This window comes from Enoplosus armatus, chromosome 17 (genome assembly GCF_043641665.1).
Source record: "Enoplosus armatus isolate fEnoArm2 chromosome 17, fEnoArm2.hap1, whole genome shotgun sequence".
Taxonomy (NCBI): domain Eukaryota; kingdom Metazoa; phylum Chordata; class Actinopteri; order Centrarchiformes; family Enoplosidae; genus Enoplosus; species Enoplosus armatus.
In genome coordinates, this window is record NC_092196.1 from 6,886,488 (window position 1) to 6,905,483 (window position 18,996).

General features: G+C 42.8%; 1 protein-coding gene across 1 annotated transcript in view; it reads left to right on the forward strand.

Annotated features, from left to right (window-relative positions):
• Positions 1-18,996, forward strand: part of LOC139300390 (myocardin-related transcription factor A-like) — a 31,571-nt gene that overhangs the window by 650 nt on the left and 11,925 nt on the right. The window contains exons 3-4 of the mRNA XM_070923462.1: positions 2,399-2,574; positions 13,988-14,053. Of these exons, the coding sequence (XP_070779563.1) occupies positions 2,436-2,574; positions 13,988-14,053 (205 nt within the window). The 5' untranslated portion in view covers positions 2,399-2,435. The remainder of the gene's footprint in view (positions 1-2,398; positions 2,575-13,987; positions 14,054-18,996) is intronic.

The window sequence follows — 18,996 nt, forward strand, 5'->3', positions numbered from 1 at the left end:
CTGCACAGAGAGAACTTTTATCTTGAAATGTTTTTATTTGGGGCAAATTAGAGTGTCCAACTCACCTGAGTGAGTTCCTTTTCCCACTTCTCCTTCTTTGTCCTCCTCAAACCGAGGTAGTGGCGGATTCTCTTCCACACTGAGCTCCTCTTTTTTGTTTTCTCTGGGACCTTTTCCTCAGAGACTTCCTCCTCCAGCAGGAGTTCGAGGGTCTGTGAGGCAACGAGGGTCTTTCCTGTCATTTCAGCTCAAGGTTGGTTGAGGCCTTTTCCTCAAGTCTTACCTTCAGGTCCTCTAACTGCTGCTCCGGCATCTGACGGAGGGTCTCCCGCTCAGCCCTCAGCTTACTGATCACCTCCTGGTCCTCGCTCACCCTTTCAGCACGAGACTTCATCTCCGTCTGGAGTTGTTGCTGATGGGCGGCCCTCTCTTTCTGGAGAAGTTTGTTCAATACAACTTGTTCTCGTTCGTCTCCGTCTCCATCCTTAACGTTTTCCTCCTGACAGGCAACGTGCTGCTCTGCACTTCGGAGGTGAGCTTTCAGCAGCTCCACCTGGGTACTTCTATCTCACAGTCGCCCACTTGTCGAGGTCCAGGGCTGATGGATTCTCTCTTGAAGACAAGTTAATGTCGCAGTATACCTTTGAACATACTGTAGATTCGGGATCAGCTTTGTCAAAATCCAAGTTTCTCCATTGTACACTGAACCATGTGTATACATGGATTAAGTCATTATGTCATCTACCTCAATTTGTTCCTCTCACTTAGTTTTTAGTGTAAGTGGATCCAGTGAGATGGAAATGAAGATCAGGTGTGTACATCAGCAGCTTTATTATTCTGACAAAAGCAGCTGTTTGGACAGTAATTCTGAATTATAACTATCCTAAATCATGATGGATCTGCAGTTTACTCCACTCAAGAGATGTAAACGTGCCAGGTTGTTGCTCTCTGGCTTGTGAGTATTTGCTGTGCTACTGACAAAGCAGTAGAAAGCCAGGTTAAGTTTTTTTGAATTGACACCATGACAACTGTTTGAATAGCTCAATACATTCAATACATTGTTTACATTCCAACACAAACACACCGGGATAATCTGGATTAAGCTAATGTCGCCACTCCAGTCTTCACACAGTGTCTCTTGCAGTAAAGCGTGATGGGCGAGTCTTTGTGATGAGTCCCTCTCTATGTCAATGAGGTCATCTGCTATGAAATCTGACACATGTGGCCGTGCTGTGGCCATGTTGATATTACTGTGAGAAAGGACCTCACATGAGTCACAGACCTGCTTTTGGTGGGACGAAAATGACAGCTGCATGGTTTTAATGATACTCTGGGTCTTAAAGCGTTTCTCATTTGGACCATTAGCTACGTTTTGAAGCAATGCTGTAGGCAGACAATAACTCCCTGAGCTGAGACAGGCTCTCCCAGTTCACATCCCAACCTCAACTGAAGGTCAGAAAACTGGAAAAGTAACTGCAACACAAGGATGAGTGTATGCAGACCGCACAGGACAGACTGTGCAAATGTTAGGCAGTACTTTATTTGACAGAGAGCATGTGATCCTTTTACTTTCCCTAGATAAATAGAGTTTGCATTGAGTATAAATCCGACCTTAAAGTCTGGGCTGCAGCACAATCACAGGCCTCTCAGACTTTTTCAGTTTTAAGAACAAATGAGTGTTTTTGGTCTTTCGATGTCAAGATAATTGAAGGACATGCATGCATACAGACAGAGATTCCTTCCTTAACAAAATATCTATTAATATATGAATATTTGTATCAGTTTCATTGTAATACTTGAACGTCTTTATATCCACATTCCCGTGTCTATGAGTAAATGCCTTGAATGTGTACTTCTGTGTGTGTGTGTGTGTGTGTGTGTGTGCGTGTGTGTGTGTGTGTGTGTGTGTGTGTGTGTGTGCGGCCATTGGGGGTTACCTTTCTTCCCTGAGTAGCCAGAGGCTGATTATGTAATGTGTTGCCACAGAAAGTGTTGTGGCGTTGTTTTTGTTTTTTTCACACAGCAGCTCATTGGTCCCACCGTTCCAGCAAATTTTTGAGTTGCCATAACAACAGGGAGGCGGTCCCATTGTCCACGTTGGGTGTTCATTACCTTTGTTATGTCCTCACTGTTAACTACCAGATCATATAACCAGAAATGAGTCATTTAGACTCTTTGGAGGGGGAGATAGAGGGTGGTGTATGTGACGGGGAGTATGGAGGGAGATAAAGGGGAGACAGAGTGGGTGTAGATGAAGAGGCAGAATGAAACGGTGGGCAAAATGCTTCCTGCTATGAGGTAACAACAGCACAGCTTCTGTGAGTGTTCGTGATACATTTGGCCCTGAAACTTTGTACCATTCCAAGTCTATGTGTTTGTGTGTTTCTTCACTTCCTAGGTCTGTCTACGAGCCTCACTCTGAATCCCTGGTAACCATGGAGACCACGTTTGGAGAGAGCCCAAACGCCGATTCCCCCATCCCCAGCCCTCAGAGTGAAGCTGTGGCCAATGAGCTGCAAGAGTTGTCCCTGCAGCCTGCCCCCAACCTGCTGCCAGTCAGAGAGAGGAAGGACGGTGAGTTACACTCCAGTCAAAGGGAACTGCTTTTACTTGTGTAAAGACGTGTTTGGTAAAAGCGTCCGTCAAATGGCTTCACGGGGCACACACATTGTAATGAAATGATTAAAACAGAGGAGCAAGAAACACTCAGGCTCATACAGATGTCACATTAACACAATAAAGCCACATTATGATCGCATTCATTTGTCTGTTTGAACATGATTGGGGGCTCATTTCTTTGCATTTCAATAAACTGTTTTATGATGCAAAGAAGCAAATGAGAAGGGAGAGAGGGTGGTTTTTTTTGCCATGCTTTTTCTAGCCTCTGTGGAGCTGCTAGCTGCTGTTAGAGTTTACATTTCAGACATACTAGGTCTCCCTTCGCATTACCGCATTATTAATAGCGCTGTGCTGTCTCCCAAATGCTGTCACACTCACACACAAACCCTCAAACCAGTGACAAATATTCTAAACACACCATATTTCAGTGAAGTGCTTTTTGAAATGATGGTTCAACAACAAATGTGGCCTTAAACTTGACCCAAACACCAAGACTTGTGTGTAGGTTTGTCTGTAAGTGTAAATACACCACTTATCAGAGGAGGTTGTTAAAAGTACACCTCATAGGACGATACGACTTTTTCTGTCTCCCTCCGCTGTGTCTTTAAGGAAGGCTGCAGAGAACATTCTTGATTTTGAAATAAGTTTTTTTTTTTACACCTGGTATTAAAGGTTCCCTTTAAGGTGAGCTGTGGAGCTTTTGCTCACTGGTAACGCTATGGAGCAATGTTTTTGTGTGTGGGTCCCTGTTTTCTTTTTTCTCGTTTCCCACGAGGGCCAGACCACCTCCAGATGTGGTCGACTGGCTCATGAGTGCCATCAAGAAATGTGATTTATCAAGAAATATTGTGAATATTTAACTTTTTTTTGCTTTTTTGCTTCTGTACACAAGTAGCATTTAAGATTAACTTAACATTGACGTTTATGACGGCAATCTTAGCTCCTCTGCGTGTGTATAAATGAGTAAGATGCAAGAATCTTTGTGGCATTTACAGAGCTGCTTTTTTTGTGTGCTTTTTTTCCATTCCGTGGAAATTTGAATACATGAGCATTTGGCCAATTGAAGTCGTGTTTTTGTGCAAGTGTGCAACATGAATATGAATATATGTGCAACTGTAAGTAAACAGTAATCTGAAACGTGTGGACAAACAACTGTACCAGTTAGACAGGTTTGCACTGTGGAGCTCTCTATATTTAAATGGTGCATGTCTCCACCTTCTGGCCAACACAAGTACTACAACCAGCATTTTTTTGTAAGACAAGTGTGAATCCATGGTGTTTGGCTTTAACAGTTGATGAATAGAATCCCATCTGATGGACTCAAGTTTAGTTTTAGTCCCCTTCAAATCCCCTTAATCAGCCCTGAGTAACCCCTCTGTGTGTGTGTGTGTGTGTGTGTGTGTGTGTGTGTGTGTGTGTGTGTGTGTGTGTGTAAGGTGTGTGCAACCCTAGCTCCACAGATAAAGAGGTTCTGGATATAGCGATGTGGCCAGCTGGTCCTGCTATTTAAACCAGTTGGAGAGAGTACAGAGGTTAAGAGGAAAGAGAGATGTAATATCAGAGGCGGGGTGGGTGGTTGGCTGGTGGGGGGTGTTTTGAAGTGAAGAAAAGGTATTGGCTGAGGAAATGGGGAAACTGTGGAGGCAGGAGTAATCACGAGGAACAAAGTAGAATATGATTATTCCCTATATATCTAGCTCCATGTATAGGTGAGTTTACGGAGGCTTGGTGTGTGTGAGGCTCAGCGGGACAAAGCACAGATTTACAAATGTGCTCATGAACAGTTCTATGTTAAAGAAAATATGGAAAACAACTCGGTAAACTTTGGGTTTACCCAGACACATTATGCTTCACCCACCACAGACATTTAATGCATTGTTTTTGGAGCCGTCAAAACACAGCATGGTCCCATTATTTTTAATAGTTTGCAGGAAAAGCGAAGCTAACTCTTTCTGTTTTCGGCTTTCACACAGACTTCAGTTTGACTGACATGTGGATCCATAGTTAATAACTACATTTTCATTATGGCGTGAGTCATTCCTTAGTGGCCTGTGTGGAAAAAGTGAATAGAAAGTCAACAGCTAATTAAAGAAATACACTCTGTATGGAACCTGAACATAGTGAATGCTGTAGTGTTATGATTGTGCTTTTCAAGATTACAAAGAACTTTCTTGGATAATGAAGTCTAAATGTGGGAAGAGAGCAGAAATATGATTTGTGCCTTATAGTAACGTGACAACTCCACCAGGTGGAGGAGTTAATTTGACACTAGTTTACAGCTTTGTCTTGTTTTAGAGAGATTATAGGTGATGAAACGGAAGATGAGGCTGATATGTAGCAATAAACTAATATGGCAATAAAATGTAAAGCCATAGTTTAGTTATTAAAAATTAGATTCTACAATGGCTAATTAAAATTCTTTATCCATTAAAAAAGTTGTAGGTGAGCTTTTCGTGACTTGTGTTCCAATGAAAACCTTTAAAAAAAATCATAATTTTTAATACTGCTTCTCCACAACAACCAAATTGTAGACCCCCGTCCTTCATATAACAAATAAACGGTGTCCAGGTTCATTAGCTTAATGTCCTGAAGCCGGGCTAACTCTTCCTCAGAGCCACGCTTTAATTTGCTGTATTGTGGAGCCGAGAGGCGTTGGGGATCTCTCTGAAGGTTTTTAATGAACACACACACACACACACACACACTGACACATGAGTTTACTGCGGCTACTTTTGGCAATGACTTTTGACCTCTAGTCTCATCATCTCATTGACATAACAGCGAAACCTTTTAATAGATCCACGGACGGTGAGACGGTGAGACACCGATGAACACATAGCCAGACATTCTGAAGCGTAATGACGTCAAGCAGAAAACACTCACGTATTTCAACTTTTTTCGTCGTATCTGGTTTGTACGGGGTTCATTGACCAAAAGGAGTCTGGTCGTTGAAGTTTCTTGACATTGAGGGCCTCGTGGACATCTTAAACAGGTCTGTTCACCACTTTGGTCCAGACGGAAATATCTCAACATCTACTGGATGGATTGTCATGACATCCTGTACATTCATGGTCCCCACAGGATGAATCCTTGGTGATCCCCTGCCTTTTCCTTTGGCGGCACAGTGCGACATTTTTGGTTATTAGTGAAATGTCTTGACAGCCATGGGATGGATTGCCAAGAAATTTGGTACAGACAGAGAACTTTGGTGATCCCGACTCACAATGTCCTCACTAGTGAATCTCAGCTGGGGTAGTTACAGTGTATAACCACCTGTTTTCATGTGACCCAAGTTCCATGCGTGGGTCGGCTCCGTGGTGGGGAAGGCCGTAGGATTCGGTTGAAAGCTCTGAAAAAAGCTAGTATGTAAAGATTTTTTGTCAAATGCTATATACAGGAGCAGGGGTTAGCAAGTCTGACACTATGACCCCCCCCCAGACAAAAATCAAGACATCTGTTTATTAATAAACAGCAATTAACATCTGCCTCCACTGATGCAGCAAGACCGAGCTCTGCTAGAGAGAGAAAGAGGGAGAGACGGAGATTTACTGCCCACTTGAAGCCCTTAGCAATTTGTTGGCTTTTATCTCAGCGTTTATGACTGATATGAGCTGAGACTTTGTTGGGACTTAACTGAGTCGGATACATACAAACAAACATGTGGACACACATCTTTAGATGCATTTCTACTCTTGCACTGTTACATAAATTGTACACACGTTAGTGACGCACGGAGTTGAACACATTGTCACACGTAGATACACTCCTGAGAATAAACAATCGCGCGCACACACCTACACACAAGCACACAAACACACCCAGCAGCGCGGGATTATCCCTGCCAGCGTTTTGGTCGGGGCCTTATCTGGAGTAATGGCGGATCAGAGTCCTGATTCGTTTTCCCCTCTCTCGTCAGACTGAGGAGTTCTTTGCCTGGGGACACCACGTCTTGCATATTAACACCCTCTGATACAAAAATGCACCCACAAGACACACCATCCTGCATATTTAACATGTGCACACAAATACACAGACATCCTTTCTGTCTGTAATAGAGTCACTGATAACTCATCATTTACAGAAGCACACACTTTACAGTTGTTTTGCCTCTGAAGCGCTGCCTACATCATTTGTTTCATCAACGTGATGTGAACATGACAAGCACCATCGGTTGATTGTAATGCTAACCGACAGATGAGAAGAGAGCGCTTGTTTTTTTTTTTTTCACCTTGAAAGGGCCCTCTCTCACCTTTTTTAACGTCATGTCACATTATTATCTGTTGTCACCTGGGACAGAGCCTTAATAATGGAGATGAATGAAACTGTCAATGGATGGGAACAGGTGTTTTATACTGACACGCAGGCGAGGGAGAGGAGGAGACAGTCAAGCTGAATGAGGGAGATAAAGGCAGTTTAAAGGCAGGCGCAAACTTTATTATTGACCCGCTGTAAAGAACAGATCAGCTGGTAGGTAGACTGTAGATGCAGTTACGCTTTAAAAACCAGTAAAAACCATAGCAGCTAAATGACAAAGCCCGTGCAGAGGTGACTTGCACTCTTCTAATTGAACTATTAAATAAAGGTATAAAAGCTTGAAGAGGGGCAAGATTTCATTAAGATTGTCACAGGTTGAATGTAAGTAAAACAAAGCTGAAGTGTGAAACAGAGCAGTCACTTCCTTTGTTAATGAGCGTGCGTACGTGGGCCGAACGTAGACGTGAGAGGAAGCTGCTGCTGCTGCTGCTTTGTGTAGACATTGTGTGTGTTTGGTTTCTCAAGATCAAGAACTTGTGCTGACAACAATGACCCTTCTTCGTATCAGTTGTATGTAAGAGTGGGCTCCAAAACAGTTGTGGTGATGCTTCATGTTTTTTTTGTCACCATGAGTGGCTTGTTTAGAAAACCTGATTGTTGCCGTGGTAATCTGCGACATGCGGACGGACCTTTCTGTGGTCCTTGTCATCATTTACCCTCTGAAGAACACATGAGTCACGAGTGTGAGCAGCCTGCCCTCAGTTCATTCTGCTGCCAAGCTCTTCATGCATGAGTAGCTGAGTAAAAGTGTGCCTTTTGGGGTTTCGTCTCGCTGATTCCTCTTACATTGGCACTTATAACGAACCACAGTGCAGTTTGCTTCGAACATGGTTAGCAGGAAGTGACATCACAAGAGTCAGGTGGGCAAAAAGAAAGCCAAACAAAGAAAAGGGGAAAGCAGAAAGGTAGCAGGCATGCGGAGTGGCAGCAGGTGTGTGTGTGTGTGTGTGTGTGTGTGTGTGTGTGTGTGTGTGTGTGTGTGTGTGTGTGTGTGTAGGCCTGAGGGTATGACGGCAGAGAGGTGCTCACACAGGTGCACATCAGCGACACCACACTGAGCTCAGATCAGAAGTGCTAAGTGAGAGGAATTTGTTGAGGAGCTCCGCTCAGAACGTGTGTGCATGTACACGTGTGTGTGTGTGTGTGTGTGTGTGTGTGTGTGTGTGTGTGTTTGCGCCTGTTTGTGTCCGTCAGCGGCCGAATGACTGAGTACAGCAACAGCTGTGACAGACTGCTTGATCACGGATTCACCGACATTTGACACACACACGAGCAGACACACACACGCACACACGTCTTAGTCAGTCCTGTAGCTGCAGCAAATACAGCAGAAGCTCTTCTAAAGCTGTGCAGCAGCTCTGATTTTTTTATGATACATTTAAGGAGGACTTTGTTATAGAGGACACTGCCAATGTTTTCGAAAGAGGTGGTGGGAAATGCCTGTTTTGATGAGGAGGAGAAATCTCTTTTAATTTGAGTCTTTGAGTCTTTCTTTTCATGTTACTTTGCTTTGTTGAGTTTTGTGGATGTACAGATCTGTGACCTGTGAACAGCTGCATAAATCTGGACAAATAAGGTTTCACGCCGTCTCATTCAGAGTCATTTCTGAGTTTGATCACGCTCGCCATGCTGGAACAACTGCCTTGTGTCTGCATTGACCCTGCCCCTCTCAGGCCTCCACCAATCAGCAGGAACATGGATGAGCGAGCCATACGGTTTGAGTTAGAGCGCCAGGCCTGTCAGAGCCTCAGACAAGGTGGGATACCTGTTGTGTGTCATGCTCCTGGTGCGCATACAGCACATGAAGATTTAAATGCTTTTAAAATGTATCTACCATGTTGGGTTTATGCTTTGACTTTTGACTAATTCAAAAAAAGGCAGCCAAAATGTCCACTCAGGCGATATTTGCTGGTTTCTCTCAGAGTGTTTAAAGTGTTTAGGCTGTCCTCAGCGTGTCGTCCAAGGTTTATTTTCTGGGCTCAGGTGTTAAGTGGATCAAATACTCTACAAGTGGCCGGGTTACAGTTGGGGCTCCGCCAGCCCGGGCACTGCACACTTGGCCTTGGGCACATGAACTCAGCAACCCGGTGACTGTAGCGGCGTGTGCCTCGCTCCAAAGTAGCTGGACTGAGAGCAGTTTGGACTGATTTAGGAAAAGACCGACCCTGCAAACTCTGAAGTCTAAAGTGTATTGACATGGATTGAGCCAAACCCTAAAAATAAGGTTTCACGTTCTTTATGCATTATTTATTTTTTTGAAACTGACATTATTCTTGAAACTCTTCTCTTGCATTTGGTTTTGTTTTAGATGTGTATAAGTTACAGTATATTGAAACAGGCACATGGGCCTCATTACAATTAGTGGAATAATGAGATAAATTGGCACAAAGGCAGGACTTTAACCAAGATATGCTGAGAGTTATTTGATCTATTGATCTGTCCATCTACATTTAGTTTTATTCTGTCCCCCTTCGTCTGCAGTGGACGCAAGTGATCGCCCTCTTCTGAACTGTCTCTCCTCACGTGTGTGTGTGTGTGTGTGTGTGTGTGTTGGCAATTTACAGTAATGTTCCTTTTAATTCAGCTGTCCAGAGGGATTCGATTCCAAGTGGTTACAACATGGACACAAATAGAAAACTGTGTGACAGAGCAAGGGGGGGGGGGGGGGGGGGCACAGGTTAGGGACAGAAACAGAGAGCACACAGACAGGACGTGAACATACACACTGGCAAAACATCCAATACAGAAACAGGCAGCTAAGGAAGTCAATTTCACTTGTACAGCTCTTGATAATGATTTTACAAACTGGCTCATGGAAAAATTAAGCTAACAGATTCAATAAATCCATATAGTTCAGAAGAGATTGAACAAATCCTCGTCAATATAAATGTGTTTAAAATCCATTTGAAGCAGTGTTTTGAAAGAAGACACTGATATTGCCAGGCTTAGTTCCTCGTGTCTCTCCCTGGAGAGGAGGGGAAGGAAGCCAGCAGCCACAGAGAGAAAGAAGTCAGTGATGAAGAATGGAAGAGGACAGTGTTGAAGATTGAAGACATAGCGATTGAATTTGGAGTGAAATTGAAATATTGCTTCCATCAGGGGGGTTATAATTATGAATTATATATAATCTCTTACAATCTATATAATCTATGTATAATCTGAACATTCATGTTATGTTGCATAGAAGTTAGCCAAGTCAACCTCAACATAGATATATATATCTATATATATATTCTGTATATACCCGTCATATCTCATATATTTCGGCATATGACTGCTGTCTGACCTCTGTTCATGCATTCTGTCAAGCTTACTTTTGTTGTGTCCTGTAAGAGACAAGTAAAGTAAAGTACACCGGTCTGAAATATATTAACCAAACTCACTTTCACACTATTCACAAAAAACACTGTTAAAATTGTAAGAATTCTAAGACAAACATAAATACTGGAAAAAAAAACATTCATAACGCCCAAGCACACAACGGACTGTTGGCTGAGCCTAGCCCCCTTATATATATATATATATACTGTTGCATGTTCAGTATGCAGTTTACAACGATAACTGTGGCAGATTGAAATACCTGGTAACTTTCAAAACAAAGTCCTTAATTTCAGACACTTGTCTCTGTACGTTAAACATCAGTAATGTCATTTGAAATGCACCTGGTATGACGTGAGCTAGTTATCCGGATATCCTCACGTCTGCAGCGTACTTGTGTTGTTTGTATTTTCTGTTGTGGAGAAGGTTAAAAAAAAAGAAAGAAAAGAAACCCTTATCCAAACTCTTAATATTTGGAGCATTGCTCTTAGTACAGAAATACAAAGCCTGGCAGGCCTGCTCTGCCTGGTTACGATTGCTATGATGAGACGCTTTTTGGAGGGGAGGGGTTTAACGAGTAGTCAAGCAGTAATTGTCTGTGTCTGCAGTATTTTCTCATGATTAGACTGTTGTGATACTAAATAATGATCATTTGGCCTATTTACTAATTGCCAAACCTCTTTTATACCTGACAAATGAGTGTTAGCGTTCAGCCTCATTTGACCCACCTCTGCAGTAGTAATTGTAACTGTGAATTCAGACTTTTCATACTTTTTCCTAAGATGTTTACATTGTTTTGTCGACCTGTACAAGCAGTCCAAGGTAGTAGCCTTACGGTCTTGTATGATTATCAGAATTGCTCCTGTCTGCATTAAACTGTTGAGTGAAGGTGCACTTGCTGTTATGTTGTGGCATTTGAGCAATGAGCACACTTTCCCAGAATAGATTCTGTATCAGCACATTGCATCACTTGCCTGTCATCTCTTGGCACAAATCATCTGCCTCAAAAAAACAAGTGTTTTGTGTGTGTGTGTGTGTGTGTGTGTGTGTGTGTGTGTTTGATTGCATAGCGTGCGTGGGCATTTTTCATGTTTGTGTACGTGTAGTCACACCATGCAGCCGCAAGTGGAGGTATTAAAATGTGTGTGTTTATTTATGCACTCCTGTGTATGTTTGTGTGTGTGTGTTTGCAGATAGTACACATGCTTGTAATGAGTATCTGTGTTAGTGTTTGTTTTGTTAGTCTGCCCATGTTTGCCTGCAGGAGCCAGTTAAATCTTTCCTGCTGCCAAGGGGAGAAACTGCACCATCCTGCGTCAGCCGCGTCCTCAACACAGAAATCAAAGGAATGTGAATGTTTTTTATCTCAGGCTACTGTCGGACACACAGAGGGACTGTCTGCAGAGTCTGTCTGCAATAGTGAGTGCCACAGTGACAGATCCTTCTCTCATTATTACCAGAGAAATGTAGGCAGTGCTGAGACACCACAACACACAGATCCTTTCTACTGTGTAAAACATTCATTTAAAAAAACAACTGAAAAGAGGACCAAGAGGGGCAGATGCACAAGATAAGTGCTCCTCCTGCTGTTGTCTGAGTAAGTGAGATTTAAGGGGCATGTAAGGAGAAATAAATAATACAGCAGGCTAGCTTTGTTTTGTTGACTCATGTTTTGGTATGTTAGTGACAATGTCTTTGTGTAGAGATGGAAAGAGGACCAGCGATGTGGACCAGAGGATGAAAGAATTGTTTGGGATACAGGATCAGGCAGGTTTTTCGCAGAATAATAGTGCCAAATAGAGATTTTGTTCAGTCCCCCGCACAGTGAATAGTGTATTCATAGTATGATCACTTTAATGTAATTCCAACTCTCTGACTCACTGGGCAATCAGCTCGCCTTCATCCTTAATAACTAAGATATTAAAACACAGGCTACTTAGCTTAAAAGTAATCTTTAGTAACTGACTGGTTAATGCCTAAACATGAATATAATCAATATTTTGGTCAATGGATCAAGAGTATGTGTAATGTGAAAGGGGTCGTTCAAGAATTATAACCCGACTGCAGTTCCCCTCAGCTCTACAGGGCTTTATATCGCCTCTCGGCTCATTGTTTTGGTTTTCCAGCACGCACCTTTACCGTTTTGGTTCACTCTCGCTGCTTTCCTCTGTGCTTTTGGATGCAGCAGGCAGCTGTTTTAAAGAAGGCCCAAACTGCACACAAATTGAGCGACTGAACACTGAACATAGTGGAGCATTTAGCACCTAAAGAGCCAGATATTTTTGTCAGGAGTTGATGGAGACCAACACAGAGCTCAAAGTAGAGTAATCACTGGACTTACATTCAGCAGGTGGCCAGAATCACGACTCCAAATGAATGCTAACGTTGCGCAGCGTCCACTGAATGTGTAAATAGGCAGATGTTTATGTACGTTCCTGGCCTGTGACCCTCCTTTTACATGCAATTCCTGTACAAATCTTATGAAATATTAGTTTGTTGGTTTTATGAACTTAACCTGACTAGTGATCAAGTGACCCCATGTGGAGTCTCAGCCCGTGGTGCAGGAACGCTGTACTGAGGAAAGCTGAGCTACAGTCTGAATGTCATCGGGGTGATTGACTTCAGCCCAGAAGGAGCAGCAGTAAATTTTGACTTTATGGATTTGTCCTTTAACATTAGCTCTGAGCAGACAGAATGACATGGCAGGGAGCGGCTTTTTTTGTGCTTTTCTTGTGTTCACCCTGTGTGAGACTTAAAAACATCACATCAGAGAATTGCACACTGAACTGTGCATGTTGAGGAAATTAGGAATTGTTATGCAATCAATAAAAGCGTATGTGCATGCAGCATACAGTTTACACCTTAGGCAAGGTCTTGAGATTCTATCTGAGAGTACTATCTAAGTACTATCTTATTACTTCTAGTTGCCACAACATATAACCCACTGTGCAACAGCTCTGCAGTGCTAAGTTGTGAGCTAATATTGTAACTGCGGATGGTCAGGGTGTCTGAAAAAGAGCCCTCTGCCAAAAATGTTTCCAGATGCCATTTTTTGTTACACTTTAATGCTGATTTCATGACCCAGATATAGAGTAGCTGCTGATCTGCAGAAGATCATTTCCTGGCAATTCATATTTTCATCTTGGGAAGTTCAGTCCTGAAACTTTTTTGCAGATACGTTTCCTTCTGACAAAAAGTGAGGTGGGCTCAGGACACGGTGAGTCAGAGCAAGTCTGATAGCTTTTTCTGAGCATGTGAACATGGAGGCACGACCCCGAAATACAAATACCGGCTACCTTCAGGAATTAAATGATGCTTCTGTGCTGAACCTTGTTGGTATCTGAGCCTCCGTCTCTCCTGAATGGAGAGAGTGCCTCACATACATGTAAATGATTGAAAATAATAAACATCAGAATGAATGAAGTTACATTAAAAATATATTTCTTTTATCTCTCTTTGTCACACTTCCTACATCTCCGTGGTGATGAGATGTGATGAAACAGGAAACTGTTGATGCGTCTGTTTCTGCATGTGCGTGTGTGTTTTATGTGTGTGTGTCTCCCTTTTCGTTGTAGTGTGGGACATAACCTTTGTACGTCTTCTCACAGAGGACCGCAGAGAACCAGCAGCTAAACGGGCAGATAGAAACCTCCGTAGAGCACCTCAGATGCAACAGTACACCATTTATTCACTTTTGTTTCTTCTTCTCTTTGTCTGTCTCTTTCTTGGTGTTCAGTTCTCCAGCTGAAGCTGCAACAGAGACGGTCCAGAGAGGAGTTGGTCAACCAGGGGATCATGCCGCGTAAGTAGACAGCAATATATTTTAAAGAAAAATGTTGCTCCTGAAGAAGTCATTATTTACATTTTTTGCGTACATTCAGAGGGCCACAGAAACTATGAACATTAACATAACTCTGACTTGGGATGTGTAGTTTATGGTTAAAGTGGTTTACATCATGCAGCCCAGGGTTAAACACTGTATGGAAATTACATTTGTTCAGTACAAAAAGGGTGAAGTTGGCAACCTTTGCCAGTAACGATTATTTTCATTGCTGATTAATCTGCAGATCATCTTTTCCATGAATCGATGAACCATTTTGTTTGTAAAACGTCACTAATTAGTAAAGAAAATGCCTGTAATTTCCCACAGCCCAGGATGATGTATTCAAATAGCTTGTTTTATTCAACCAACAGCCCGGTCCACAAGGATATCCAGTTTACTATGTCAGAGCAAATCGTCAGATCCTCACATTTAAGATTCCTGAACACGAGAGAATGACAAGACAATTAATCGATTAATCGGCAATAGTTGCAGATTCATTTCATGTTACTTGACTGATTGATTAGAATAGAATAGAATAGAATGACACTTCATTGTCCACCAGAAAGCTCGGGAAGACTAATTATTAGAAGCACTAAAGAACATGCAACGTTCCTGAAGGTAGGGTTTATTGCAGGGCTGTTGTATTAAACTGCATTAGTTTTAGCTGGCCGTACCTAAAAACAACTAGCAGCTGTCGATTCTTTTCATAAAACTGGCTTTGCTTCATGCTGAGGTTTTTCATTCAGCCGGCACCGTCACCGCCTGTGTGAGAATCTGTCCTGTCGCTTTAGTTTTAGCCTCGTTACTTGCTACACAGCAGTTCTCTGAAGTGATTTGGATTGTGGTTAAGACGTTGCCATCGTCTCCTGACAGACAGCGGTTTCAGTCTACAAAGTAAGGTGAATCAAGGTCATACTTAAACTGCCATCGTCAACATCCGTTTGCTGCTTTTTATCTGCTTTTTATCTGATTAAGCGATTTCCCCCGTGCACCATCAAACTCAATATGTTTACAGCTTGTTAGTGCTGCTTATATGCTGTTGGAACATGCTTCTGTAGTCTCAAGCACACTGTTAAAAACTGCAATTTTCAAAACAGCATACCTGTTATGCTACTGCTACTGTTAATAGCAGTGTGTTCGGACATTAATGATCACTAGGAACATACTTTTCTGTATAAGAGAATGATCTACATTACCTACAAATCCCTGCTATTAATCCCATCCCATCTCACTTAAGTACACTAGCACAGCTTATGTGAAGTTCAGTTGATGTCATAACAGTCCCACACGTTGTCATACAGGAAGTGTGTTATGCTGTGCGTCTTATCTGCCAGTATTTCCTATTGTTATCAGTTCATCTGGTGAATGCTTGAATTAGCTGCCTGAAAACTATTGACGTGGACTATTTTATGCATTCAATATGCATCATAATATATTCTGTTCTGCATCACACACACACACACACACACACACACACACACACACACACACACACACTATTTCCCCTTTACTAAATATAGTTGTTACAATAATGTAACCAGTTCTTATCTTTGTTGACAGACAGCATTAATATTGAGCATGGCTCGGACCTCATCTGGTGGAGAGCAACTTTCTAAATGGAAACATACAAATTGAAATGTACCATTGTCGACAATGAGGGGACCAACGGCACTGTTGAGTTCCTTATTGTCTGTGTATGCAGCATATACATGTGGCTGCCTTGTCTGTCTGGGATGAAGGTCAAAATGTGTTTGTCCATCCAATTAGCCTCTTTATGCTCCTCCACCTAAGGCTTGTTGTTTGATTAGGTGCTTGTTTTGTCCCTGTGTCATGTGCCCTGCAGTGTTCAGGGGAATTACAGTATGTCCCTTCTAGCCTGGGCAGAAGCCAACGAGACCTGCTGTTAGGAATTATAATCTGGAGAGAGCAGAGGAGACGCTCCAGGGGCAAACATGATGATGGTCATGTGACCGCAGGTTTGAATGTGGTTAATGTAAGAGTATGGACGTGGCAGAACAATTAGCCACTGGTATTTCTTCTTCTGTCACATGACCTTTATCATAATTGTCCCTGAAGTCTCTCATGGAGGCAGAAGGCAGCTGAAGGAGCGACAACACACACTGTAGAAGGGCAGTGATCTCCACTGGAGCTCAACATCTCTACAACTTCCGCCTCTGTATCGCTGCTCTCCCTCTCTCCCTCTTTTCCTTCAGCAGTCTAATATCCTGTGTGCTTCATTGCTCTGCTCCTGTTCCTCCTCTCAGATCCACATTAGACTCCCTTTCTTATTCTCTTTACTCATTCATTTTTCCTCCTTGTTGCTCTTTTTTTTCTTCAGACTTTTTTTTTAACAGAATGCTACCAGATACTTTCAGCTCTTTCATTCTGTCCATTTCTTAAACACCAGATGAGACGTCGGAGGAAGCCGTTCTCTCTAGTTCCAGGTCGATAGTCTCACAAACAGCCACTTGACCTCTCTTAGCAGTGGTGATGGTTCCCTCTCTCTCTCAGCCCAGAGGGTGACTCTGTGCTCAATGTCCAAGGTTCACCTTTTTCTTCTATTCTACTTGCTTGCCAACACCAGCATTTCTGGCAACTATGAGCCCAAAGTTACTCCTTGTCTGACTGTGGAGTGACAACACAGATTGAGTGGCATTTGTTCATTTGCTTCACCTACTTTGTAGTCGCTTTTTTCTCGTAGTTATCATTCATAATGAAAATGGCATCTTCTAATGATTGTCGCCTGATTGATGAGAGCAGGTTTAATAGTTTTGGGGTTTAGTTTTTGTCACTTTTTATTTGAAATCCAAACTTTCGTTCAGGTGGAAAAATTAGATATTCAAACTGTAACGACGTGAACTTGACTTTTTGAAAAAGTGACAGCCCTGTGTGTGTGTGTGTGTGTGTGTGTGTGTGTGTGTGTGTGTAGCTGCATGTTTGGTTGCATGAGGCTATGGTGTGTGGTAGGGTGTGTTCATCTGACACGGTGCTATAATAAGCCCTCCGTGTGATACCCTACCTAGCACTTTATTTAGACACTTCTCAGATAAGATGTAAAAATGTTTCTCAGTTCATGCTCATCTACACGCGGCCGTCAGGTTAGCGGAGTTAAACCTTAATGCACTGAGATGTGTCAGCAAGAGCAATAAAAGAAGACGGAGCTGAGACTTAGACTAGGTTAACTGCGACACTTAGGATATACATCGTGTGATGGTCGGTAAACGTGCCCCAGCTGCTGTGACAACTGAATTGACAATTTCTGGCTTTGCAGATGCTATTGTGCCATATAGGAGGTCATTACATACATGCATTACTTTGCACACTTGCAGCTCTCACAAAGTTCTCACATCTGAAATGGCTTCATCTGAAGGCAGCAGTGATATTTTAGTAATTTTGTGGCTATTGAAGCTGTTTCATGAGGTTGACAAATCTATCACACAGTTTGAACGACTGACCTGCAGCACAGTGCAGTCATATACAGAGGAGAAGCGGTTGGTTAACACACAAGAAAAAACAACGCACTAGTCAGCAGCAGCAGCAGCAGCAGGCTGATCATAAAAAGACAGCCCCCGCCAGAGGAAGTGATGCCGCTCAATGTCCTCAAAGTTTAAAGACCGGGATTGCTGGTTATCTTTAGCAGGGTGGAAAAGAAACCATGATGCAGCCACTCATGCACATAATGGGGTCTTTTCTCTCTGACCTCCCCCCACTCTCTATTTCCTCCTCTTCATTCTCCCTCCTGTCTGTTGATCCATTTTTCTTCCAGCTGCCTCTCTCCATTTATCTCCCCTCCCCGTCTTCCCTCCATCTGTTTTCTGATTCTCCGCCTTCCGCCTATCTATTTCCATCCCTTTCGCTTTCATCCCCATGCTTCCAAAACCTTATTTTGTGCTCATCCATCCATCCTGTCCTCCGTCCCACCACTCGTTTTCCATGTAGCTGACTGACAGGCAGGTTCATACGCCCTCAAGGAGGCCACATAAACCCCCTTGTGGATGGGTGAGAGGTCTAAGAGGGTTGGTGTCCCCCGGGGTGTGCAAGAGTGAGTGCGTACCAGCAGTGTGACAGTGCTCAGCGACGTGAACTGAGGCTTGCGCAGGTACCAGCAGTCTTTCCCCAGGGTTGCTAATCTAGTCACACCACTTGTGTGTTTCTGTGTGTGTGTGTGTGTGTGTGTGTGTGTGTGTGTGTGTGTACAGTGCAGTCAGAAAGTATTAGGACAGCGACACATTTTCTGTTGTGTTAGCTCCAGCACATTGGATTTGAAATGAAGCTGTTACTACGAAATGAAAGTGCTGGCTCTCCGCTTTAATTTGACTTTCTGGTCAGGCATGTACTGCAGCTATCTTCACCTCTTACTCGTTTGTCTTCTTAGTTAGTACTTCAGCAATTATAGTACGTGCACAGTCGGGTCGACGTTCCATGACTGACTTGGCCAGCCAGGAATATTTGGCTGTGGAAATCCTTCTTGGTTGCATTGTCTGTATGTTTGAGATACAAACAAGGCAATAATAACATTGCAATGTCCTGAAGTTGTGTGGAACTGTGTATACTAAGGGCTACGAATAATACACTCCTCTCCCAAAATGGATGCGGACACCCACATTAACCTCTTAGTCATTGGTTCATTTCAATTCCAGTGGGCTGGTGGAGAGGCAAAACAATGAAAAACATTTCCCTGTACACAGTGCACATCCTGCATGTGTGTTGTTAGTTATCATTTTATCTGCATGCAAAAATAAGCAACAAGATGATATGCAAAAGGGTTGGACCGACATGATTTTACATCCCAACCCACAAGAATGGCTTTCAATGTACGCCACTTGTTATTATTTTAGCTACATCCATATATAGCAGGCTTCACGAGTGCTACTTTCATTTGAGTATTTGGTACATTTTTGCTGCAGTGTTTGGATGGATGG